This window comes from Schistocerca piceifrons, chromosome 1 (genome assembly GCF_021461385.2).
Source record: "Schistocerca piceifrons isolate TAMUIC-IGC-003096 chromosome 1, iqSchPice1.1, whole genome shotgun sequence".
Taxonomy (NCBI): domain Eukaryota; kingdom Metazoa; phylum Arthropoda; class Insecta; order Orthoptera; family Acrididae; genus Schistocerca; species Schistocerca piceifrons.
The window spans coordinates 773,883,179-773,910,208 of record NC_060138.1 but is presented as its reverse complement, the minus strand read 5'-3'; the positions used below and the strand labels follow the sequence as shown (position 1 = coordinate 773,910,208).

General features: G+C 40.7%; 1 protein-coding gene across 1 annotated transcript in view; it reads right to left on the bottom strand.

Annotated features, from left to right (window-relative positions):
• Positions 1–22,413, bottom strand: part of LOC124712514 (pre-mRNA-splicing factor SPF27) — a 32,450-nt gene extending 10,037 nt beyond the window's left edge. Inside the window, exons 1-2 of the mRNA XM_047242827.1 lie at positions 22,079–22,413; positions 21,894–21,986 (exon numbers count right to left, since the gene is read on the bottom strand). Of these exons, the coding sequence (XP_047098783.1) occupies positions 21,894–21,986; positions 22,079–22,153 (168 nt within the window). The 5' untranslated portion in view covers positions 22,154–22,413. The remainder of the gene's footprint in view (positions 1–21,893; positions 21,987–22,078) is intronic.
• Between the last annotated feature and the right edge of the window lie 4,617 nt (positions 22,414–27,030).

Below are 27,030 nucleotides of genomic sequence, written 5' to 3'. Positions count from 1 at the left end.
ACAGACACAAGGCAGTGATTCAGTCTACTTATTATAGTAAAGAACTTTGACATCAACATCACAGACTCCATCATACTTCATCAAGATAGTGACAGATTGAGAACTCTAAGAGAAACAATGCATGGAGATCCCACAACACCAAAAATGTTGTCAGCAACCCGAATTTTCAGAATTTTGAACTAGGAAAATTAAATAGGAATGTAGTTTAATACGACAAATGTTGACAACCAATATTTTGATGTTTGCTTGCAGTGCAGATAAACTTTGAGAATGGACAGCACTAATAGCAGTTGAAGAATTACACTCTCAAGAAGGTACGCTTCCAATGTCTCCAGATTTGCAATACACACACACACACACACACACACACACACACACAGCCTACAGAAGTCACTTAAGTTATGCCTTCATGCTCGCTGTTATCACAGCTGTGGCAGCTTGATGACCTGCAACACAGTGAGGAGGAAGTGTGCTGTGGGGCTGCTGGAAACTACAGCTGCTAGCATAAACAGAAAACTGGAAATGTGGCCAAATAATCAACTGACAGTTGAAGAGTCATACACAGCAACACCCTGTATGCTGGATGTCTTTTCAATATCATGATTTTGGTTTTCAGTAAATAATGCTGTTATTATGCACAATATACACTTGAATAGGATGCACAATATATACTTGAATAGGAACACATTCAGAGTTAGATCGATGTTTTATAGTGTAATGCACCCTGTACAAAAGGCAAATGAAAACTTAGCAACTAAGATGTCTTATTCTGCCTTTGGGGCTTTGTTTCATTCATTATGTTTCATTATTTATCTTCATATACCATAAATTAGCCACAACAAAGAAAAATATTTCATAAATGTTTCCTAAAGAATATTTTAACCACATATTGTGACTTTTTGGACATGAGATGGCCTGGTGGTGGCACTTAGTACTGAATTTGGTAGTCATTAGACAAAATGAATGCATGACTATTGACTAAAGCAAATAAATTTTTTTGACTGTGCTGTTCGATGTTCCAACTGACAGTATGCAAGGAACTTCACTATTTGTTCTATAATAGCCAATGATAGTACACAATTCAACAACAATAATGGATAACTGAACCACCTCACTTTGAGTCCAGCAACTCCATTCATCAGCTGTGCCTCACAATGTGACATCACTGTTACAAAAGTAGGGAGTTTGACGGCATCAGAGGCCAGGGCACAGTATGGCAGTCCTGATCACATTGTGTGATCATGGACAATAAAGTCAAACAATGGAAAATTCAGGATGGAATGTAACAATACGAGAGAAGGAAAGTTGCTGCTCACCATATAGCGGAGATGCTGAGCTGTGATAGGCACAATAAAAAGATTCACACAATCATAGCTTTCGGCCACTAAGGCCTTTGTCAGCAGTACACACACACATACACACATGCGCGCGTACAGTCTAGCCATCCGTGGTCGTCACATCTGCAGTGACAAGCACTCCCTCTCTAAATATATCGAGGGTCTCACTGAAGCCTTCATTGACCGTAATTATCCTCCCATCCTTGTACAAAAACAAATGTCCCGTGCCGTATCTTTCCAGTCTCCCCCCACCTCCCAAAGTCCGGCCACAGAGGAGCATTCCCCTCATAACTCAGTACCATCCAGGACTGGAGCAACTGAATTACATTCTCCGCCAGGGTTTAGATTACCTTTCGTCGTGCTCTGAAACGAGAAATGTCTTACCCACTATCCTTCCCACCCCTCCTACCATGGTATTCTGCGGTCCACCAATCCTACACAATATACTCGTCCATCCTTATACAACCCCTGCTCTCAATCCCTTACCTCATGGCTCATACCCCTGTAATAGACCTAGATGCAAGACCTGTCCCATACATCTTCCTACCACCACTTACTCCAGTCCGGTCACTGACATCACCTATCCCATCAAAGGCAAGGCTACCTGTGAAACCAGTCTTGTGATTTATAAGCTAAGCTGCAACCATTGTACTGCATTATTTGTAGGTATGACAACCAACAAGCTGTCTTGTCTGCATGAACAGCCACCGACAAACTGTGGCCAAAAAACAAGTGGACCCTCCTGTAACTGAACACACTGCCAAACATGATACCCTTCATCTCAATGGCTGCTTCACAGCCTGTGCCATATGGATCCTTCCCACCAACACCAACTTTTCTGAATTGCACAGGTGGTAACATTCCCTGCAATACATCCTACATTCCCATAACCCTCCTGGCCTCAACCTTCGCTAGTCACTGTCCTCACCCATCCAGCCCCTCCCTGTTCCCATTACAGCACTAAACAGCCATCATTTCACCGCCACACCCAGTCTTTTAATTTCTTTTATTTTTATTTTTATTTCTCTCCTTTCCACTACTTACCCCCTCCGCACCTTCTCTCCTACCCTCCGTCTAAAGTTCAACACTTCACTCTCCTCCACTCCCACCATACTACCCTTCCCCCTCCCCCCACCCAGTCGCCAGTCCCATCATGCACTGGTGCTGCTGCTCGCAGTGTAGTTTCAGCTCTCTGAAACTGTTGATGTGTGTGCAAGTTGCACTTGTGTGCGTGTGTGTGTGTGTGTGTGTGTGTGTGTGTGTGTGTGTGTGTGTGTGTGTGTGTGTGTGTGTTTACTGCTGACAAAGGCCTTAATGGCCGAAAGCTATGATTCTGTGACTTATTGTGCCTATCGCGGCTCAGCATCTCCGCTACATGGTGAGTAGCAACTTTCCTTCTCTCGTATTGTTATGGGCAAGAAAGCAGTGACATACTGAAAAATCCAGCTGATATGTGGGAACTAGACTTTGCCATGTAACAACACTGTTCAAAATTAATCAACATATCAACACATCACAGTAATTTTTTTTTAAGTGATGCATTTTAAAACTTATTGCTATGTTTCCATAGCTTGTGAGTATGATTTGGTGGCAGCTTCAGTAAGGCTGACTACAAAGCAAATACGCAGCTATCATCCAGGAGTGGCTTCATGACAAAACAGAACGATATTTCTCTTTTTGATTGGCTGCATTGCAAATACTTTCCTCTTAGGCAATCTTCTTAGGACGATGGCAAATATTACAGATTTGATAGAGTGTCTGGCAAAGACATCACAGAAAGCATTTGCTTATTGGTATATTAAAACGAATAATAAAAGTTGCATGTGTGTGTGTGTGTGTGTGTGTGTGTGTGTGTGTGTGTGTGTGTGTGTGTGTGTACATACAATTTCATGTACTTTCATCACATTTTAATATAATCATGACAAAGTAAGAAATGAAATGGGAAAACTGAATAAAAGTGTTAATGCTTCACACCTGGCTGACCCCTAATTTAAACAACAATGAAGATACAGTTACTGAGAGAACAAGAACAAGATGAAGTTGGTTTGCAGCTATAATTGATTAAATGAAATACTAGTATCAGTTGGAAAAAATACACTAAGATGAAAAATGAAAGAATTACTGAAATGGGACATTAATTGGTAGATGTGATGTACATGTACAGATAAATAAATGTTTACAATTTCAGAAAAAAGTCTGATGATTTATGCAAGAGAAAGAGCATAACATGTGCAAGTCAATAATGCACCTCTTGCCCTTATGCAAGCAGTTATTTGGCTTGGCATTGACTGACAGATCATCGCTGGTCATCAGGGCTCAAATGGAAGCTGTGCTAAGCACTGAAGACAATTACACTCCAGTCAAAGAGATTCCAGACTGAAGGAGTGTCTGGAGACTCCAAACTGGAGTGGGGTAACAACCTGACTATCGCCCACCATTCAGCTTGACAACCAGGGGCGATGGTCTGGGATGCCATTTTACTCCACACTCTAGTTGTCACCCGCAGCAGCCTTACAGCACAGTGGTTCATTGACTATATTCTAAGCCCCATTTCGTTACCCTTCATTGTGAACCATCTTGGGTTTACATTTCAGCATGATACAGCCCGCCCACACAAAGCGAGAGTTTCTATTCCTTGTCTTCTCGAAGCAACGAAAAAAGAATGCCAAATTCAGAAGAACGGAAACTCCCCAAGACTGTCTAAGTTTCATGCAAGCTCGAAATTTAGTGTGGACGTCAATGCGAGATGCTTTTAATAGTTTCCACAATGAAATATTGTCTCAAAATATAGTAGAAAACCCAAAGAGATTCTGGTCATCTGTAAAGTACACCAGTGGCAAAAAAACAGTCAATACCATCGCTGCATGATAGCGATGGAAATGTTACCATGATAGTGCCACTAAAGTGGAGTTACTAAATACAGTTTTTCGTAATTCCTTCACGAAAGAAGACGAAGCAATATTCCAGAATTCAAAACCAGAACAGCTATTAGCATGAGTGACATTAAAGTAGTTATCTTAGGGGTTGCGATACAACTCAAATCACTTAAGAAAGGCAAGTCCTCTGATCCAGATGGTATACCCATCAGGTTCCTTTCAGAGTATGCAGAAAAAATAGCGCCTTTCTTAGCAACCGCTCACTTGATGAAAGGTCTGTTCCTAAAGACTGGAAAGTAGCACAGGTCACACCAATATTAAAAAAAGGAAATAGGAGTAACCCATTGAATTACAGACCCATATCACTGACCTCAATTTGCAGTACTCTAACATTATGAATCACCTTGAAGAAAATGACTTATTGATACATAACCAACACGGGTTCAGAAAATATCGTTCTTGTGTAACAGTGTCAGCTCTTTATTCCCATGAAGTAATGAGTGCTGTCGACAACGGATCTCAGATCAATTCCATATTCCTAGATTTCCAGAAGGCTTTTGATACCATTCCTCACAAGCGACTATTAATCAAATCCCTTGCATATGGAGTATCATCTTAGTTGTGTGACTGGATTTGTGATTTCCTCTCAGAGAGGTCACAGTTTGTAGTGACAGACGGTAAATCATCAAGTAGAACAGAAGTGATATCTGGCGTTCCGCAAGGTAGAGTCATAGGCCCTCTGCTGTTCCTGATTTACATGAATGATCTAGGTGATAATCTGAGCTGCCCCCTTAGAATGTTTGCAGATGACTCTGTAATTACCGTCTAGTAAAATCAGACGATCAATTCCAATTACAAAATGATCTAGAGAGAATTTCTGTATGGTGCAAAAAGTGGGAATTAGCACTAAACAAAGAAAAGTGTGAGGTCATCCACATGGGTACTAAAAGAAATGCGATAAATTTTGGGTATACGATAAATCGCACAAATCTAAGGGCTGTCAATTCGACTAAATATCTAGGAATTACAATTACGAGCAACTTAGATTGGGAAGACCACATAGATAATATTGTGGGGAAGGCAAAACAAAGACTGTGCTTTTTTGGCAGAACACTTTGAAGATGCGACAAACCCACTAAAGAGACAGCCTACAGTACACTTGTCTGTCCTCTGCTTGAATATTGCTGTGCAGTATGGGATCCTTACCAGGGAGGATTGACAGAGGACATCAAAAAAGTGCAAAGAAGGGCATTTTGTTTCATGTTATCACGCAATAGGGGTGAGAGTGTCACTGATATGATACACGAGCTGGGGTAGCAGTCACTGAAACAAAGGCAGTTTTCTTTGCGGCGAGATCTGTTTATGAAATTTCAATCACCAACTTTCTCTTCTGAATGCATAAATATTTTGTTGACACCCACCTATGAAGGGAGAAATGATCATAATAATAAAATAAGAGAAATCAGAGCTTGAACGGAAAGATTTAGGTGTTCCTTTTCCCCATGCGCCATTCGAGAGTGGAACGGTAGAGAAGTAGTATGAAAATGGTTTGATGAACCCTCTGCCAGGCACTTAAGTGTGAATTGCAGAGTAACCATGTAGATGCAGATGTTGCCAAAGCCTACTTTGTCCAGCACGGTTGCCAGATCTCTGCCCGATGGAGAAAGTCTGGAGCATTATGGGCAGGGTCCTCCAACCATCTTGGGATTTTGACAATCTAACGTGCCAATCTAACGTGGCACGATGTCCATCAGGTGGACATCCAACAACTATCATCAGTCAATGCCTGCATAAAGGCTGTAGGTGGACTAACACATTACTGGCTTGCTCAATTTGTGAATATCTTTCTTAAATAGATCATCCAATTTTTCTGAAATGGTAATAATTTGTTTATCTGTACATGTACATCACATCCATGGATTTCCGTACCACTTGGATAATTCCTTCACGGTGCATCTTATCACAAATTAAATGGACATGCAGGAGAGAGAGAGAGAGAGAGAGAGAGAGAGAGAGAGAGAGAGAGAGAGAGAGCTGTAAAACTATGATTCAGATAATTGTGGCTGATTTGATCACCAACTGGGAAGGAACGAGCCAGTAACTCAAATGGATTAAAATTATCTATCGAGTAATTTTGGCAGGAGTCCAGGCATTACACAAAAAATTAAAACCATTCCCAAACTCACCTCATTGTCATTTAAAACAATGACAACTAATTATAAGAAAAACTGCTGTGCTCCTGTAACGTGTAGTTACTGACAATGGTATGCCACAAGCACTGTGGACTGGTCTGTCATCACGCTGGAGAAGGTCCCCCAGTGTCAAAGAACAGTACCCTATTGATGATTGTAATGGATTTGAGGTGCTCAATAGCACAGTCACCAGCACACTTGGCATTAGCACATGACTTTAGTGGTGGTAGTGGAGGTGTTAGGATGTCTGTCTTCACAAACTAAGTTACTTATAATGTATTAATCCACCTATCAATTGTAAAAGCTACTCTTACAATATACTGAATTATGACAGTTAAAATCAATTAATAAGAAGTATTAGATTGCCTGGTCAAAATATCCACTCAGAGCTCACTGACCTCCTCTGCCCAACACTTTAGAGATGATGCCCAACTTTTCACAGAATTGTAAACACGTGTTACACTAGCGTTGTTGTTGTTGTTGTTGCTGCTGCTGGTGGTGGTGGTGGTGGTGAATGAGGAGGACAGGTTGCCAGACAAACAGAGTTGCCTGTATGTCAGCATATAAAACACATCTAGTTAAACAACCTGTGCTGAAAGTGGTGTACTAAGAACTTCACATATTTGTGGATCTTCCTGCTGGATGTAGACACTGTGTGTTAATGGACAGTGACTTTTCTTAGCGGGGTGTGCATCACGTACTTCCACTGGTTTGGATGGCTAAAAGTCTGCCAAGCCTCAGTAGTCAATTTGATTGTCAACAGTTTGCCACTTCCAACCATTCGTTTTCCCACTGACACATGATTCTTCTGTCAGACAATGAGGTGATAGTGTGCTGGGGGATGGCACACCAGATTACACACCCACCTCTAAACCCTTCTTAGACTGCTCAGTCACTTTCCCATATCCCGACATGTCCTGGTGCCCAACAGAAGACCGCCACCTTGCCTTGGCTTGGATCTGCTGTAAGACATTGTGGATGGTCTGAATCATTTTTTCTGTAAGTCACTTGTTGAACTGCTTGTACGGCAGTAAGTGAGCCAGAGCAGTTTTTCAATCCTTGGCTGCTTATTCTGATGTTGGACACGTTCAGATCCAGCAGACATTGTTTAGCATGTATTCCGAATGGCTATGTCACATGTGGCCATATCTTGAACATCCGCTCCAAGTTCATATGTTGCACTGCACTAAATGCAAACGACTGATGCAATGGTACAAACAACTTTCTGGGGAGGACAACCACAGCTCAGAGGTATTGTGAACAACAGTAAAAAACACTCAAGACCCAATAACCACGATGCAAAGCTAACATTTTCAGAGCCTGTCTTGCCATACAGTGGCACCACTAACTTTGGAGTGGTATTTCACCAATCTCTGCACACAGATTCTAAACTAGGCTGATCCAATAGGCTCCAGCTGACAGTTTAACACTTTCATGATGGATAGTTCTAACATCTTCAAGCAGGAGGCACAAGCTCATCCATAAACCATGTGGCCCTAGCCTAGTTAGGCTACAAAACTGCAGGAGATGGAACCTGTCAGCACCTCACCTCATGCCCTTCTGCTGAAATGTATAAAAATGTTGACTGATTTAATGGTCAATCTTTGTAGGTCTTTTAGGTACAGTAGCCACATTAACACCATGTCAAATATAAGGCACAGAAAGCACACTCAATTCTCTTGAATAATTCAACCTGGCAGGACATCATCAACGTGATAGTAGAAGCACTGTTTGCTAAGGAGGGACGAAATAAAAATTGGCAGATGTCCCTGTTGACCCAATTCATAAACATGGTGAAGGATTTTATACCTCCATACGGTGTCATCCACTTTTTTAAGGTCAAAAAACACACCAAATCAATTACTTTGATGTAACAAATACCCTTGTATCACCTTATCCAGTTGAATTAAATTACCAAGGTGGTACTGGTAGTTCCACATGAGATTTTGGAATTTGAGGAGCCACACTAGGTGGCTGTTCACCATTTGCTCAAGAATCTTTTCCTTAAAGCTGTTAATAACTACACTCCAGTAACTGTTAGGACTAGTACAATCCTTGCATGGTTTCCACAAATGTATTAATATTATCTTCCTCCATGTGTTTAGGTACTGCCCATCATACCAGATTTTATTGCTACAAGATAGGAATGTGTCTTCAGTTCCTGGGCACTGATGATCAAGCATGGCATAAGGAATCTTATCTGGTCTTTGGGCAGTTTCTCTTGCTATGGACAGAGTCAATTCCATCTCCCATATGGAGAACAGCCATTACATGAGCCACATCTCTAGGCAAGTACACCAAGATCACATTCCTCAATGTAAGTGTAAAGGGAGCTGTAATGCCCGTATCCTACATTCTCCTTATTGACTCCCAAATTTGTGTAGTCAGTGTGGACTGGTTAATGAAATTCACAATTTCCTTCCATAAGTTTCTCTCCCTTTCTTTAATCATTTGCTGTGCTTTTGCTTTCAAAATCTTGAAAGTGCTGAGCTTTTCTCTTATTAGATAATATTTCAATTTCTGTAGAGCTCTGCATTTGCACAAACTGCCTAGTGGCATTCTCCATTCTACACAGGGAAGGTAGTCTTCTGAAACAGTTGATAGATTTTGCTACAGAGCCTTTGGCCATTTGAGGTAATATGGTCCATCAGATCCTGGACACTTTCCTTTTATTCAAGTAAGCCTTCTGGCTGTATAGTGTCCAATTTGCCATTTTAAGCATCCACTCTTGTGGTTCCCTTCCTATCACTGCTACCTACTAATCAGGTGGATCCATACTACAAAGCTGTCACTAGAATACAAATCTGTAACCACTTCCCACTGAACAGTCTGTGATAACTGGAGAGCAGCAAAAGGAAAGGACAATTGCTGAAGACTGCCTGTAGCTGTAGAAAAATTCATCATCTGACCAAAATTCAACAGGCATACATCCTCTATGATTGAGGGTCTTGGTGACTTGACCATTGTTCCTTGGAAATCTCTTTTGGTGAATCTTCATCCAGCAGGCAGTATGGTGGAAGGTAAGGACACATCATGATATTAACAGTTGTGAGAAATTCCACTGCAACTGCTTGAATTTCAATGGCAAGCGAGACTGGAGAGATATAGTATATGTCACCAACAGAAAAAGCCACCCCACCCTTAGCCCATTATCCAGTAATATCATCCTTCATATAGAGGTTGTAATGTAACCACAGGTATTGGTTGGTTGGCTGGGCCAGACTACTAGCTCACCAGCACCTTTTTCCTAAAACAGACAGGTCTATATGACTGTAGATCAGAGAGAGCCTAGTGCACAAAACCCAGGGGAAGAAAACCCCAAGGCCTACCAAATGTTAGCGAAGCTGAGTTAAGGGACAAAAAGAAGAAAGGGAGAAAAAGAAAAATGCAGGGAAGGCACCCCATCTAGGGAGCAACCGGAAGCCCCTGAAAGCAGCACAGTGAAATAAGGAGACACACACACCCCAGCCCCCACCACTAAGAGAGGTACTCCACTCGGAGATTGCCTTGGAGCTCAAGACACAGACAGGGCAAGAGAAGCGCACAGAGACAAAAGATGAAGAACAAGCACAACAAATTATGCGAAAGGGGGGGGAAGGAAAGTGAGAGAGAGGCAGAGTGACGTACAGGAACATAATGTAGACGCCCAGGATGTCGCTAAGTTAGTATTTGAAGAACAAGCAAGGATAAAATACTGACAAAGTAAAAATTATATATAAAAACAAAGATGAGGTGACTTACCGAACAAAAGCGCTGGCAGGTCGATAGACACACAAACAAACACAAACATACACACAAAATTTAAGCTTTCGCAACAAACTGCTGCCTCATCAGGAAAGAGGGGGGAAGACGAAAGGAAGTGGGTTTTAAGGGAGAGGGTAAGGAGTCATTCCAATCCCGGGAGCGGAAAGACTTACCTTAGGGGGAAAAAAGGACAGGTATACACTCACAAGCAGACATATTTCTGCTCCCGGGATTGGAATGACTCCTTACCCTCTCCCTTAAAACCCACTTCCTTTCGTCTTCCCCTCTCCTTCCCTCTTTCCTGATGAGGCAACAGTTTGTCGCGAAAGCTTGAATTTTGTGTGTATGTTTGTGTGTCTATCGACCTGCCAGCGCTTTTGTTCGGTAAGTCACCTCATCTTTGTTTTTATATATAATTTTTCCCACGTGGAATGTTTCCTTCCATTATATTGACAAAGTAAAAAGTTAGAGAGACATTAAGTGAAAACCAATGAATTAATTTTTTCACATTCATCTTTTGATATACTGTTTTTTGTTTTTAGTAGTAGAACATAGTCAAGGTTTTTTCCTCATAAGAGAAGCATGTGCATTTGTAGAACAAAAGTACTGCAATCTAAGTGTATTTAAATGTGCATGAATAATACAATATAGAAGACCAATATAAAGGATTTTTATTTATTGAAGTATGTGAAGTGAATTGTTTTGTAATTATGAGAAGTGCCAGTGCCCACTCAGTCCTTTAGCTGCCTGCATCTTCACCAAAATTGTAAGGACACCCGATGCACAAGCAGACATTTTTAAACAAATTCGATTCATTTTCAGTTACTAATATTCAATCAGTTACTTATTAAGTCATTTATTTTTTAATATATTACAATTAGAAGTGGGGTGGACTACAAAAACCAGACAGCTGCAGCCTCGTCTGGGCATAGGAGGCAACATAGCGTTCTGCCAATTCCTCAATGGGCCAATAAGTTTAAGTGGTCCTCCCTTAAAGAGTGGTAAAACCCCACTTCATGAACAAAATGTAAAACTGAATCAGCCACTGAGGCATCGTCTCTTTAACACTAAGAGTAGTGAGTCACAAGATTAAGAGTCCGCCACAGAGTGGCTAGGCAGGGGCACTAACAAAATGTGGACCAGCATCAAACTGGAGCCACAATGGCAATAGGGTGGGTCCTCACTACAGAGGAGATGACCAGAAGTCAGCCAAATATGGCCAACATGGAGCCAGCAAAGAATGGTGAAGTCCTTGTGACACACCTGCATGGAGAACCTCCACAGATTCATAGTCTCCTTTATCACCCGTAGTCAGTTTGGTGAAGGCAGAGTAAGCAATTCTATATTCCAGGTGCCTAAAACTTGAGGCACAATACCGATCAGAGGTCTCTTTCCAGAATGCTGATCTCGAGAGTCTGTTTACTGGTAGTTTGGCCAAGCTATCAGCAAGTTCATTCCCTGTGATCTCAACATGGCCTGAGGTCCAGACAAAGGTCACTGAGTGTACACACTGTTGAAGGGCATACATGGAATCCTGTACAGCAATGACCATGGGATGGCGAGGGTAGCACTGGTCAAAAGCTTGCAAACTGCTCAAGCAGTCATTGCAGATGAGAAAGGACCTACCAGCACAGGAATGGATATGCCCACGAGACGGCCATCAATTACGCAGTGAAAATACTATAGCTATCTGATAACGAGTGCAGTTCAGTACGTCCCATGTGAGTATAAGCAAAGCCTACATGACCAGGAACCTAGTTTCTAAGGTTCCTGTCGCAAGTCAAACCGCAGTGGTGTATGACATCCAGTTTCCACAATGCTGAGGGCGATGCCAAACCGTATGCCAGACTCCCATAATGAAGACTGGATTGTGTCAGGAAGAAGGGTAGTGTAATCTGCACCCCAGCTGGTGTTACTCAGGCAGTGAAGGTTATTAACGTGCAGCCAGCAGTTTTGCTTAAGCTGGCAAAGATGGGGAATTGAAGACCAGACCTAAAATATGGTAAGTCTTTATCACATTGAGTAGTTGGTCATTGATAAGTTCCGGCTGTGTGTGAATGGTACAACGTCGACAGAAGTGCACTACGCGAGTCTTGGTAACTGAAACTCTAAAGCCATGGGTGAGAGCCCATGACTGCACCTTTCCTATGACACCTTGCAGTCTAGGTTCAGTGACACCTACACCATAGGAGCAATAGAAGAGGCACATCATCAACATACAAGGAGGAGGATACCAATGCCCCACAGCTGCTGCTAGACCACTGGTGGCTACTAGAAAGAGACACACTCAGTACAGAGTCTTGAGGGACCTCGTTCTCTGGGAAGCACCAACTCAAACCCAGAACGTATGATACCACTCCAAGCCAACACAGCTGCCGTCTCACCATACGTTGAACCGACTTACAAAGAAAATTTGTGAGGCTCACTGGCTGATAAGTGTCCACCTCTAGTGGATTCTTACTTGGTTTCAGTACTGGGACAATGATGTTTTCTCATCACTGTGATGTGAACTCGCCCTCGCTCCAGATGCGGTTAAAGATGGCAAGGGTATGACGCTGACAATCTAATGGTAGGTGCTTTATCATTTTGTTGTAGATAAGGTCTGCCTCTGTGGTTGTATCAGGGGAATGGGCTAGGACAATGACAAATTTCCACTCACTGAATGGAGCATTATATGGCTCCAGTGGTGCGTGGTAAAAGATAATTTCTTTCGCTCCACCCCATTTTAGAACACACAACGCAGGTTGATGATTCTCAGACACTATGGCTTGAGCATACTGCAGAACAAAATGTTTAGCAACTGTGGCTGGTTCAGTCACACAATGCCATCAAGGTAATACTTGCCTTTTCAGTTCTCCACAAACAATGTGGGTTTTGTGGACAATAAGGATTCGCCATCAGTCCTTGTTCAAACCAAGTACTGCGGGTATTACGGCTCTGCTTGCCACTTGGCTCTACGCTGTTCCCACAACACAGCCAGGGAAGAGAACATTTTAGGGTCATTTCTCTCTACAATGAAACAGGACTGTCTGCTCAGACTGCTGGAGCCGTATGGCCACCAAGCGATATAACTTCATCCACTTCATTTGTGGTTTATCTGCCATGGTGCCATCTATTCCAAACAGGGGCTCTCTCCATGGGCACCACCCAGCCTGAGAGGCAGTTACGTGGCAAGTAATCGCTGCTCAGAGTCCCCCTTGCCCCAGTCACAATGGGCACATTCTCTTTGGCATACATGGGGAGTTTTCCGTTCAGGCACCAACAGTGCGATTCCTGTATGGTCAGAGGTACCGGACGACCCCACCACAACGGGATGGCTACAGTGCTGGGTTTTGGATGTATTACGGTATTAAGGGGAAGGATGCAAAAATGGAAAAATACAAGGGTGGCGCATAAATCACATTGGGCAACCCTCCTTGCACGAAACACACTTCTGGAGACTTATGAAAATTGGTGGCAGGTCAAACCCAACAATGGGGACCATGTCTTTATCCTGTGCTAAGGACTTCAATTCTGCCTAATGCGATCTGAATTTGTTAAAGTTCCACTGTAATACAGAACTCTAAGAAACACTGCTCTGTGTAAGATTTCTTCTCCCTTCTCTCTCAGTGGTGGTGGTGGTGGTGGTGGTGGTGGTTGTTTACAAAAAGAGGTTACAGGGCAGATTCCCCATGAGGACGTCAATGTTCTCAACATCAAAATCTCCACTGGAATGAGAGATTGATTACTGATCTCTTGGTGTAACTGTTACCTTCTTCAATTTTTAGCTGATTTTTGGTAAGCATTTATCTTTATTTATTGGTGGTGTTGGTTTTGTGGGTAAAGGTGATGGTTTATTGGGCCTTTGATGGTGCATATTTTTAGCTGCATGAGTTTCTAAACTACACTTACATACGTACTCTACAAGTCACCTTATAGTGCATGGCAGAGGGTACCCAGTACCACTACTGGTCACTTCCTTTACTGTTCCATTCACAGCAAATAGAACAAGGGCAAAACGACTGATCAAATGCTCTATATGAGTGCTAATTTCTGTACATTGTTGTCTATCTTTAAATTATGTCTCCAGAACTGCATAAGTTTTCCAGTGGCATCACTCATTGCAATTTTTGATAGGAGCACATTATGATGCACTCTACCAAATGCTTTTGAGAGATCCAGAAATACTCTTGCTGCTTGGAACTTTTCATTTATTTTAAGTACATACTGGACCAATTTTACCGATTCTGACAAGGTGCTTTTACCTCTTCTGAAAAAAATGCTGGAAAACATCTAATAATATATTCCAAGAATTTTAACTTTATTCAAACAGTTTACTAAATTTTCAGATTAAGGCTTTGGGTTTGTAGTTTTGAATATGCTTTCTTTCCCCGTTTTGTGTAGGATTTGACTACTGCCAGTTTCAACTTGTCAGATAATACATTGTCTTTGAGAGCAAAGTTTAGTAAGTGAACCAATGGCTCCACTAGCTCATGTTTGCATTTCTTCAATGGATATGGAAAATTTTCATGTAATCCTGTGAATTTTTTGTTTCGTGGTTGTCAAGAAGCTGCAGAACATCATCAATGCTTACTGCAGTTCTGTTCATTATTAGACTCATATGTATGCCATTTCTTTTCAATAGCATCTAAAAGTGATAATTGAAAACCATTCCTAACTGGAAAGGGAATCCAGGTTGGAATATCAACAATGTCATGAAAGGATAGGTTGCTACTCACCATAAAGATGACACATTGAGATGCAGACAAACACAACAAAAAGACAGTTACAGTTACACACAAAGTTTTAAGCCAAAGCCTTCTTTGGGGGGGTGGGGGTGGGGGGGAATCAAACACGAAAAAAAAAAGAGCGCATGCACGCATGCGTCTGCACTCGCGGACAACTGAAACCACACTGCACTATATGGTGAGTGGCAACTTTCCTTCTCTAATATTGTTACATTCCATCCTGGATTTTCCATCGTTTGATTCCAAGATTCCTGAGTTAAACTATGTCTTAGCTTAGTAATGTTGTTTGCAGATAGTATTGTCTTGTTTTCATACATTTTTCTTGGTTTGAATTTGGTGTTACATTTCAGCACTAGTGTGTGACCTAAATGGAGGTAGAGGTGACCGTTCATGATGTCTGCCGTGACAATGTGGTTATAATTTGTTATAACACGCTCTATTTAACTATTGTGTGAATAACCTATTCTAGTGGGCACTAGTCCATGTAGATCTTCAGCCTTGTAAGACAGAATCCAATCTGTAAAAAAATTGCTTTCCTGGCAATCGTGAAGACTGTAGAGTGTTGATGTTCGGATCTCTGAGTATGAAGAGGTTTACACTTCTATGACCTGATATTAAGCATTTTAAATCATGACACTGGCACTTCTCTGCTCCTATCACCTGAGTACATGCGCTTAATCAGATAGTCTATGCAGTAACCAGCTCTCTCTGCCATTCCAGCACTTTGCTAATTTTATCTCAACAATTCATCTCTACTGAAGCGAAATACTATCAGCAGAAATGAATGGTTTTACTATATATATATAAATAATACATATGTTCTATTGTTCTATAAACATGAACAAACAAAAAGTTAAACAAAAAAGACAATGCTCCTTACAGCACATTAATTATGTTAATTGTTATATGGCATGATTTAGTGCAGTTTTAAAACAAACTTACGTGTGCTGAATTAAAAATCAATGGAATACAAACGTCTCAAAAATGAGATCGACAGGAAGTGCAGAATGGCTAAGCAGGGATGGCTAGAGGACAAATGTTAGGACGTAAGGACACATATCACTAGGGGTAAGATAAATACTGCCTACAGGAAAATTAAAGACACCTTTGGAGAAAAAGAGAACCACTTGCATGAATATCAAGAGCTCAGATGGAAACCCAGTTCTAAGCAAACAAGGGAAAGCAGAAAGGAGGAAGGAGTATATAGAGGGTCTATACAAGGGCGATGTTCTTGAGGACATTATTATGGAAATGGAAGAGAATGTAGATGAAGATGAAATGGGAGATATGATACTGCGTGAAGAGTTTGAGAGAGCACTGAAAGACCTAAGTCGAAACAAGGCCCCGGGAGTAGACAACATTCCATTAGAACTACTGATAGCCTTGGGAGAGCCAGGCCTAACAAAACTCTACCATCTAGTGAGCAAGATGTACGAGACAGGCGAAATATCCTCAGACTTCAAGATTAATATAATAATTCCAATCCCAAAGAAAGCAGGTGTTGACAGATGTGAAAATTACCGAACTATCAGTTTAATAAGCCACAGCTGCAAAATACTAACACCAATTCTTTACAGATGAATGGAAAAACTGGTAGAAGCCGACCTCGGGGAAGATCAGTTTGGATTCCGTAGAAATGTTTGAACACGTGAGGCAATACTGGCCCTACGACTTATCTTAGAAAATAGATTAAGGAAAGGCAAACCTACATTTCTAGCATTTGTAGACTTAGAGAAAGCTTTTGACAATGTTGACTGGAATACTCTCTTTCAAATTCTGAAGGTGGCAGGGGTAAAATACAGGGAGCAAAAGGCTATTTACAATTTGTACAGAAACCAGATGGCAGTCAAGGGGCATGAAAGGGAAGCAATGGTTGGGAAGGGAGTGAGACAGGGTTGTAGCCTATCCCCAATGTTATTCAATCTGTATATGGAGCAAGCAGTAAAGGAAACAACAGAAAAATTTGGAGTAGGAATTAAAATCCATGGAGAAGAAATGGAAACTTTGAGGTTTGCCGATGACATTGTAATTCTGTCAGACACAGCATAGAACCTGGAAGAGCAGTTGAACGGAATGGACAGTGTCTTGAAAGGAGGATATAAGATGAACATCAACAAAAGCAAAACGAGGATAATGGAATGTAGTCGAATTAAATCGGGTGATGCTGTGGGAATTAGATTAGGATATGAGACGCTTAAAGTAGTAAATGAGTTTTGCTATTTGGGGAGCAAAATAACTGATGATGGTCGAAGTAGGGAGGATATTAAATGTAGACTGGCAATGGCAAGAAAGCGTTTCTAAAGATGAGAAATTTGTTAATATCGAGTATAGACTGAAGTGTCAGGCGAGTATATATTTAAGTGTCAGGAAGTCATTTCTGAAAGTATTTGTAGGGAGTGTAGCCATGTATGGAAGTGAAACGTGGACGATAAATAGTTAAGACAAGATGAGAATAGAAGCTTTCGAAATGTGGTGCTACAGAAGAATGTTGAAGATTAGGTGGGTAGATCACGTAACTAATGAGGAGGTATTGAATAGAATTGGGGAGAAGATAAATTTGTGGCACAACTTGACTAGAAGAAGGGATCGGTTGGTAGGACATGTTCAGAGGTATCAAGAGCTCACCAATTCAGTAGTGGAGGGCAGCGTGGAGAGTAAAAATCGTAGAGGGAGGCCAAGAGATTAATACACCAAACAGAGTCAGAAGGATGTAGGTTGCAGTAGGTACTGGGAGATGGTGAAGCTTGCACAGGATAGAGTAGCATGGAGAGCTGCATCAAACGAGTCTCTGGACTGAAGACCACAACAACAACAATTTAATTTTAACTACAGTTTTATGACTGCCTCCATATCACATGCAGTTGGGGTTGAATTTGTAATGCAAATGGCAGGAAAATAAAATTTATTTCAAAGTCTGATTTTGTAATTTTCGGAACCCAAAAAAGTTTTGGTATGGGGAAAATTCAGTATTTTTATGAATAAGGTGAAGCAGCAAATATTTTTAAAGTTTTTCGAAACTGAATGAAACACTATAAATTTCAGGCCCGTACATCAAATACTTTGAGATACAGCCTTTTTAAGGATTCGAAATATGACAAAAACTGCACAATTTTGTAAACCCTAAAAATTAATAACTCAGAAACAAATGTCCCAAAAATCTAATTCTGTATTTTACCTTATTTTGATACGTAGAATAAAATGACAAACTTACAAAATTTAAATAAAGTTCAAATTTATGTTTTTATTGGTCGATTTCACCAAAATGAAAAGATTTCTCTCAGTACTTTGTAGTCTTAGTTATTTTGGAAACTATTAGTCCTAATGTTTATGCTTGTCACGATACAAAATCCTCCTGGGGAGCCTATGTTTCAGGCACATGTTCCATGGTGTTGTCAAACTTCCCCTAATTTCTACTTCAGACTTCAACTTACTTACAGTTCGTATGATGATATGGGTGGACTCCTGCCAGTCTCTTGAAAGAATTGGGAATACAATCAGAACCCAGGAACCACACTTAGGTGACAATGGGAGAAACAATAAGCTGACAACTGGAATATGTGCTCTTAATTGCTCTTTGCATGACTTCTCTTCCCAGGACTGTCACACCTATTCAAAAAATTCCAAAACGTTCATAATTTTGCACCAATGGTGTGTTGGAGTGAAACACGGCTGGTATCCCTGCACATGCCTGTATTTAACGTGTAACTGCCGGAAGTTTCATCATTATATGTCCATTAGTTATTGTTCAGTGCTGTGTATTGTCACAATATGAAAGTGTGGGATTCTATAATAGAACACTGTGTTTTTACAGTTCGCGAATTTCGAGATAGCAAGAGTTACAGAAGCAACACATCTGCATTACATTTCGTATGAAAGTCAAGAAAACCTTGAGAGAGACAAACCAAATGATGCAGGAAGCCCACAGTGATGAGTGCTTAAGCCGTACTTGATGTTACAAATGGATCACATGGTTTAAAAATAGCTGGACAGAAGTTAAAGATGAACCTCCTCCAGGATGCCCTTCGGACATCTACCAAGGATGCTCATGTCAGGAATGTCAACAAAATTGTGGTACCAATCAAAACACTGTCTGCTGAAAGATTGCAGAAGAATATAACATTTCAGTTGGATCATGTCATGAAATGCTGACACACCACCTCGGAATGCATTGTGTTGCTGTCAAGTCCATCCCACAGCTCATGAGCCAAGACCACAAAGACCTCTGCCTCACAATCTGTGAACATCTTTTTTTATCACACAAATGAGAACAAGATGTTTCTTATGAGAATCATAACTGGTGGTGAGATGTGGGTCTATGGTTATGATGTCGAGACCAAGGTTCATTATTCACAATGCATCAGCAATGGTTCTCCAGGACAAACAAAACCTCGTCAGGTCAAATGCCATAGCCAGGCTGATCGTTTTCTTTGACTTTGAAGGCTTAGTTTATCATGAATTCGTGCCACAGGGATAAACTGTTAATCGATGCTACTATCAGGATGCATTGCAATGCCTGCGAGATAATGTGAGAAGGAAATGGACTGAAATGTAGTGAGAAAATTGAAGGCTCTTGCATTGCGACAATGCACCTACACATTTCTCCCTGTTGGTGCACAATTATTGCACTAAAAGAGGAATGCCTGTGATGCCTCGTTCCCTGTACTCTCCAGACCTGGCCCCTGCAGATTTTTTTTAATTTCCGAAGTTGAAAACCCCATTGAAAGGATGAAGATTTGCAACAATAGACGAGATAACGGAAATGGTCACGTAGATGTACAAAGATGAGCAATACATGAAAAAGGTGCGGACACTCAATAAGATTCAGGTGTGTTCTACAAATGTTCAATGTGTGTGTCCCTGGTGACCCTTAGCACATCCAAAGGGTAATACAGTCCCATCCGTAGCATTCACTGACACATTTTTATCAGTTTCCATCATAGCAGCAGGGATTCTTTGCTGCAGTGTTGTGGACATTGCAAATAAATTTTGTTCTTAACATAACTACACAGGAAGAAATCATATGGTGTGATATCTGATGACATTTGGAAGGGGGGGGGGGGGGGGGGGGGAGCTGTCGCAAGAGAGGAACATCACTCAGGCCAACACATCCTTTCCAGCGATCTGTCAGTTTTCTGTTGACATAGGTGCAGATGAGTGTGCTCCAGTGAGCTGGAGCCAGCTCTTAATGAAATATGAAAGTCGAGGAGTCAGCAGTCAGTCGTGGCAACAATCACAACTGCAACATATCCAGATACACAGAAACTATCACTATATTCTCGATGAAGAAAAAGGGGCCATACACCTTTGCCTTGGATATGGCACAGGTGTTCACTTTTGGTGAATCCCTTTCTGACCCACACAGACTCAATTTGGTACCCCACACTTTCACATTGTGACAATTCACATTTCCTGAATGATGGAAAGTCAACTCATCACTGAATATCAATGTCCCTACAAAGTCACCATCATTTTCCATAGCTTGCTGCATCCAGGTACAAAACTACAATTGGCTGGCATAATCATCTGGGATCGGGTGTGACAGTTGCAAGCAGTAGTGTTCGAAATGTAAATGCCACTGCAAAACACTCCACACTGTTTTCTGCACTGCCCAGTCCGTGGCTTGCTAAAATGGTCGATTTTTAATGGGCTTCACATAAGCTCCATCTCACGCATTCCACAATTTCCTCCAAGACATGCAGTCACCTTATGCTTTTGCCTTTACATACACAACCTGTATCATGAAGCTGGGAAACCCAACGTAAAATGCACTGGTGACTAGATGCAGCTTTGTCATATCTGTGTACAAATGCACAATGAACACACTTAACCGACGAACATAGTCTAATCATAAAAACTCTTCTTCCTGCATTTCTACCGTCTCACAGGGCTCCATCACAGATCTGTCTTCTAGCGCCCATGCAAACCACGAGGCAGGTTTTTTTTTAAATTTTTGTGAGTATATTTTCATGCATCACCCATCTTCGTAAATCATATATTTGTCAATAAACAGTGCTTTGAATCCCAATCAATCATTCAGACTGACCCTGTACTTCAGAAACAGGAAGGCCTTTGAAACTTCATTTGATTTTGTGATGTTTCTGCACAGAGATAAATGGGTTTGAAATACTTTTTTGGTAAAAATCTTGCTATACAACATGAACTATATGGTACATAAATGTTAAGAAATCACATTTCGCGTAAAATGCATTTAATAATTTTTGAAAGCAGTGCAACCAGGAGCCTCTGATCATTACTATACAATCATTAATTACATAAATTAAGGAAGCACTGGCTTGAAACAATACAGAATTACAATCCACATTGGAAGATTCCACTCAAGATTCACATGCCAAGCTCGCACAACATAAAAGTAATGTGCAAACGGCTCTAAATCACGGCAGTTTGGCATATACTACTGTATTCCTTTTTTATCAAGGGGGTCTAGTTTTTGTTGTGTGCAGGACCCTGACTGGGCAGAATCCGCCACTGTCTTGCAATTTTATATGAACTAGCAAACATGGAAATCCTAGCAGTATTCTAATTATATGTCGATAACCCATAAATACAACTTTCCTGTTTTCTGGTAATCCAACGGCGAGCAAGAAAACAAAACAGCACAGTCATGAGTATACCGTTTTTGATTAACGTTACACAAGAGGAAAAAAGGATATATGGGAGAAACAATTCTCTAATTATTTACATACACTGCTATCGCAGTTAAAACTGTCTGCGAGAACGTAACTGCGCATTTTTACAACACAGCCGGTTGTAACAGAAAACTTATGAACTACTGTTTAGAAAAACATATAGTCGACCTGAATGAGTATCGTTTAAAAATTTGAACTACATCAGTCCAGTAGTTTTCGATATTATTTACTAACAACGTCAAATGACGACTGATTTATAAGGATGAAAGGCTTTCTACGGCCGAAATGTCATCAGAAGGTTTATAATTACTTAAGAATCTTTCCACCAGCCTGTTAAACCAACGAAGAAAACATATCATCTACCGCTTACCTCAAAAGCTGTCAAATTCAACGGCGGTAGATGTTCTAAATAATTTTTCGTAGGCCTATAACGTCTTGTTTCTTCTTCAACCATTGCCAGAGCCTGTTTAGAAAACGAAATCGCAGGGCATTACTACTGAAACTAAAATACTATAGCCTAATTACACGTTAACCTGATACTCAAAATACACTTACAGCTTCTCGCACCCCAGGTTCATCGTAACCTTGGTCAATGTATGGCAATGCATCCACAACAACTTCACCAGCCATCGTTTTCAATTCGCAACGTCATACACAGTGCAATATCGAAAACCACTCAAAGACGCAAACACTTCGTTTTACTTACAAACCATTGATTGAACTTCCCTAGATCCCTACAATCCCATTTGTTATTTAGCAACTCAGCAAAGACAAAAAACAAAGCACGAAGTTACTACACTATGCTCAGGCTTTATACAGGTCGATTCACGGAACGGAAGGTCAAAACGTTCGACAAATGCATTTCAAGCATGGAGAGTTGCCTCCATGATTTCAAGCACAGTCTAATATAACAGTCGCGACACTTCGCCTCGATTTTGTTGCCTACAGCGCCAGCAGCGCCCCAAGCGGCTGGTAGGTTACACTGTGAGTTCGGCGCGATCGTGAAGGAGAATAGTGGTTGTTTATTTTGATTTTTACAATGGCTTTTACTGGCGGGAGCGTTTGTAGCGCAATAAATTGCACCAACAACAGAAAGAAGACACCAAAGCTGTCTTTTTTTAGGTTTCCTAAGGATCCTGAGAGGTATAACCATCATGTTACTAAACTGTATCGTCAGGATTCACTTGCAAACTATATGTGTATAAATGATGATTGTTTCGTTTTAGGAGCAGAAAATGGCTTGTTAATAGCAGGCGAGAAGACCTCATGAAGAAAGACCCAGTGTACCTGTATAGTAATATTAGGTTTTGTTCGCTACATTTCGAACAAAACCAGTTCATGAACGCAGACAACAACAAACTCGTGTGGAATGCAGTACCCACCCTGTTTGACATTCCAAATAAGCCACCTCAGCTGACGATGAAGAGGAAACTGCCACAAAGATTCGATAGTCAATCTAAAGCAGTAAAACAGTCCTATGACACAGAAGCAGCTGGTTCAGCTCACCATGTATCAGTGCCAGATTCGTGTGAATCGTCAACACAGACCTGCTTTGACGATGAAGTGGTTAGATTAAGTGCAGCTGTTCGTGTCTTGCAAAAGCGTGTGAAGTGTCAGAATGTGCAAATCGCTAGACTTCGAGCGAAACTATTACGGGACAAGGAAAGTGCCTACAGACAGCGACAGAAATTGTATCAGAAGGAGCAAGTGAACAAGGACAAACGAATGTTAAAGACTATAGGATCCCGATATTTAAAAAAAGATGCCCTTGACTTGTTGTTAAGCCAGATTAGCATGCCATTGAAAGAGAAACGTGCTGCAAGATGGAAAGACGAAAATAAGCTGTTTGCTCTAAATTTACTATATTACAGCACTCAGGCATACAGGTTTTTATCAGAATGTTTTATGCTTCCATCAGTGCGTACACTACAAAGGTATGTGGAAGGCATACAAATAAAATGTGGGATAAGTGACAATATATTCCATCTTTTAAAGCAAAAGGTGCAACATTTTTCTGATAATGATAAACTTGTGAATATGTCATTGGATGAAATGTCGCTAATGGCAAATTTGACATATGACAGCACTTCTGACACTGTTATTGGTTTTGAGGACTTGGGGTTTACACGCACAGCTAAAATTGCCAACAGTGTGTTGGTGATAATGATTAATGGCATTTTTTCATGTTTCAAACAACCATTGCTTTACTGTTTTTGTAAAGGAACAGTGGGAGCTATTCATTTGACTGCTATATTTTATGAAGTAGTCAAAAGACTTAAGGAAATTGGCTTGGTTGTGAAGACCTGTGTGACTGATCAGGGTTCAAATTTTGTGGACTGGAGAAAGAGACTGGGAATTACACAAGACAATCCAAGTTTGGTATATGAGGAGCAGAAGATCTATTTCTTCTATGACACCCCACATTTGTTTAAGAGCATCAGAAACAACCTATTTAGGTATGACATAATTCATACATCAGATGATGGTTTGGTTGGTACTGCTTCTTGGAAGGACATTTCTCAGCTCTATTCAAATGACTTGCACAGGAAATACAAGTTAGCTCCCAAGCTGACTAAAAAAGCTGTCGAACTGCCAGCTTTTTCAAAAATGAAAGTAGGTACTGCAGTTCGTGTGTTAAGCCATACAGTGGCAGCTGGTATTGACACACTTGTGTTTTGTGGTAGTATGCCATTATCTGCAACTGGCACTTCAGACTTTTGTCAGAAAGTTAATGACATTTTTGATATCTTTAATACATACAGTGTGAAAGGGCCTGTGCAGCTAACGAACTGTATTAGGAGTGATTCAGAGCATCTGGATGTTCTACATGTGATGAAGCCATGGATTCACTCTTGGAAATTTGTAGGCTCTGATGGAAAAGATTACTCCCTGAGGATAAAATGTGTAAAGGGGCTTCTAAGCAATATATGTGCTTTGGAAATGCTTGCTGCCGAGGTACTGACTGGAACAAAATTGTACTTATTCTCACGTAAAATTAACCAAGACACATTGGAAAACTTTTTTTCAACTATAAGGCAAAGAGGTGGTTTTTGCAGCAACCCATCTCCAAGGCAGTTTTGTGCTGCATTTAACAACTGTACACTAAGCAAACTGATAAATTCTTCTAATGTGGCAAGCAGTAATTGTGAAGGAATTGACTGGGGTCAGGCAATACTGGACATGAAATCTGCTCAAACATTAAAGGTCTCACAGTTGTTATGCAGTAGTGATACAAGTTCTGCAACAAAGCTACCAAATGTGGAAGTTCCAGCAGACCTTGGAGAACAAAACAGTATGAGATATGTGTTTGGTTACATCTTGAAGAAACTTTTTTCTTTACATAATTGTGTCAAGTGCAGGAATCTACTTGTAGACAACAGCCAGGACTTAGATGCAAATGACAAATTTTATTGCCATTTCAAAAGTTACGAAGACAATTTTGGAAGCTTGGTTATTTGCAGTGAAAATATTTGTTTATTTTTTAGGGATTGTGAAAATCAGATGGCTTCAGTTTTTGATGAACATTCTCACAAGAAAAACTGTGGTGAATTATATGTGAACTTGTTGATGGCTGTCCCAAGTTTTCCTCCTGGATGTTGTGAAGAAACTAAGCTGCTGTTAATCAAGTTATTTGTTAAAGTGAGACTCGTTTACAGGCTGAAATATTGGAATCAAGACGTAGTTTCTAACAACAAGAAAGCAAATAAGAAATTGAAGAAGTTGGCTCATTTGGGCTGCTGATTTCTTTGGTATGTATTTCGTTCACTTCTGTTGTTAGTCACTTAATTTCCCTTGCTTCTTTCGTGTGATGACATTATTTTGTCAGCACCTTCTTCACTGACAGATTGTTTGAAAATTATACAAATATTTGGTTTTTCGTGAAATGTAGTGTAATCAGCTCATTATAGTGTTTTCAGGATATTCTTCCCACTATTTGGCAGTTGCTTGTCCCACTTAGAATAATAAAAAGATGAAGGTCGTACTTGCGGCAACAGGCGAAAATGACAAACAAACGCAGTAGGCCTACAGAACGATAAACGAGCTGTCGATCGTTTTTGCAAGTAGAGGTACATGTCTGTGCTTCTGACATGTGAATCTGTGTGTTTATATTCTTTTGGTATGAACGTGGTAAGCTGCAATTCTGTCCAATGTCACAAGTGTTTCTTCACGAATGTGTTGTAGCTTGCCACTCTATTCATGATTTTTGTCCGTGCTGGCGCTTATTTTAGAATCATTTTTAGAAACATATATGCCTTCTGATACCACACAAACCCTTGGAGGCAAGAAAATAACTCAAATAATGCGGAAATTACGTAGGAAATGGATGTAAACAAACATTATGCTTACGACGCGTCTGACGTTCACCTTACCTACCGCTTGGAGCGCTAGTGTCGCTCCATCTGTCAAACGGCAACAACTTTTACAGCAGTGAGTGTCGCGACTGTTATATTAGACTGTGATTTCAAGTGGCAATTTTCATATCGGCCGCCTACGGAACACAACCGGACGGCAACGTAAATTTTTCTCGTTGGTGGTGCGGTGCGGTGCGGTGTGGTGGGGACGGGGGGGGGGGGGGGGGAGTGGGTTAGGAGGAGAGGGAGCTTCGACTTTGACGATGGTCAATGATTTGAGAGGGATGGAGAAGGAGTACAGGGTCGTCACCCGCTAACGTGAAAATCCAACCCTTTACGTCACGCACAGTCACGTTTTGTAGCGGATTTCTTGTTGTTGATCCTCCCTTAGGCTGACTCACACTAGACGTCAGTGGAACGAAAGGTGTTGTCAACGTCAAATATTGGTAGTGTTTTGACGCGAAATTGAACGTCAACTAGACACTGTGAGAGAGAGGTTTTGAGATCCCTTTCGCGGTACAAAACGTCGAAATATAGCATCATAATTAAAGTATCTGCAATGATAAAATTTGTTAATGGGCAACGTAGCAGATGTTCTTGATACTGTAAAGAATTGTATTGTCAACTGCAAAGAAGAGGAACAACAGAACATTTGTATCCAAAAATATCAACATTTTATTAGCTAGCGAAAATACAATCGATAGGAACATATCAGACAATATTTGTAAGGTAATAGTACACAGTTTCTGTTTTCATCTTATCCAAGGGCAGATTGTAAAAAGTATTTGATCTAAAGTTAACACTGAAAATGACCTCAGATCAACCTTAATTCGGAAATCTGCGTTGTATAAACGTTCACCATAGATTATATCGCCATGAAGTAGCATCAACTCTGGCGAAAATTCGCAGATCGAAATCGTGATCAAATGTAATCTTAGTTTACAATGTAGTGACATTACAAAACACTGCTTCTGTTTTGTGCAAATACAATGCGAAATAATAATAAAAAATTGTTACTAACAAGTAATTATGTGACTACGCCACTCCTACACTGCTGAAGATCGAAATATATTCTCAATCTGTAAGATTAGGTTAAGCAACATATCCGCTTTGTACGTAATGAATGCAGGTAATAACTCATCTCCTCTAACAATA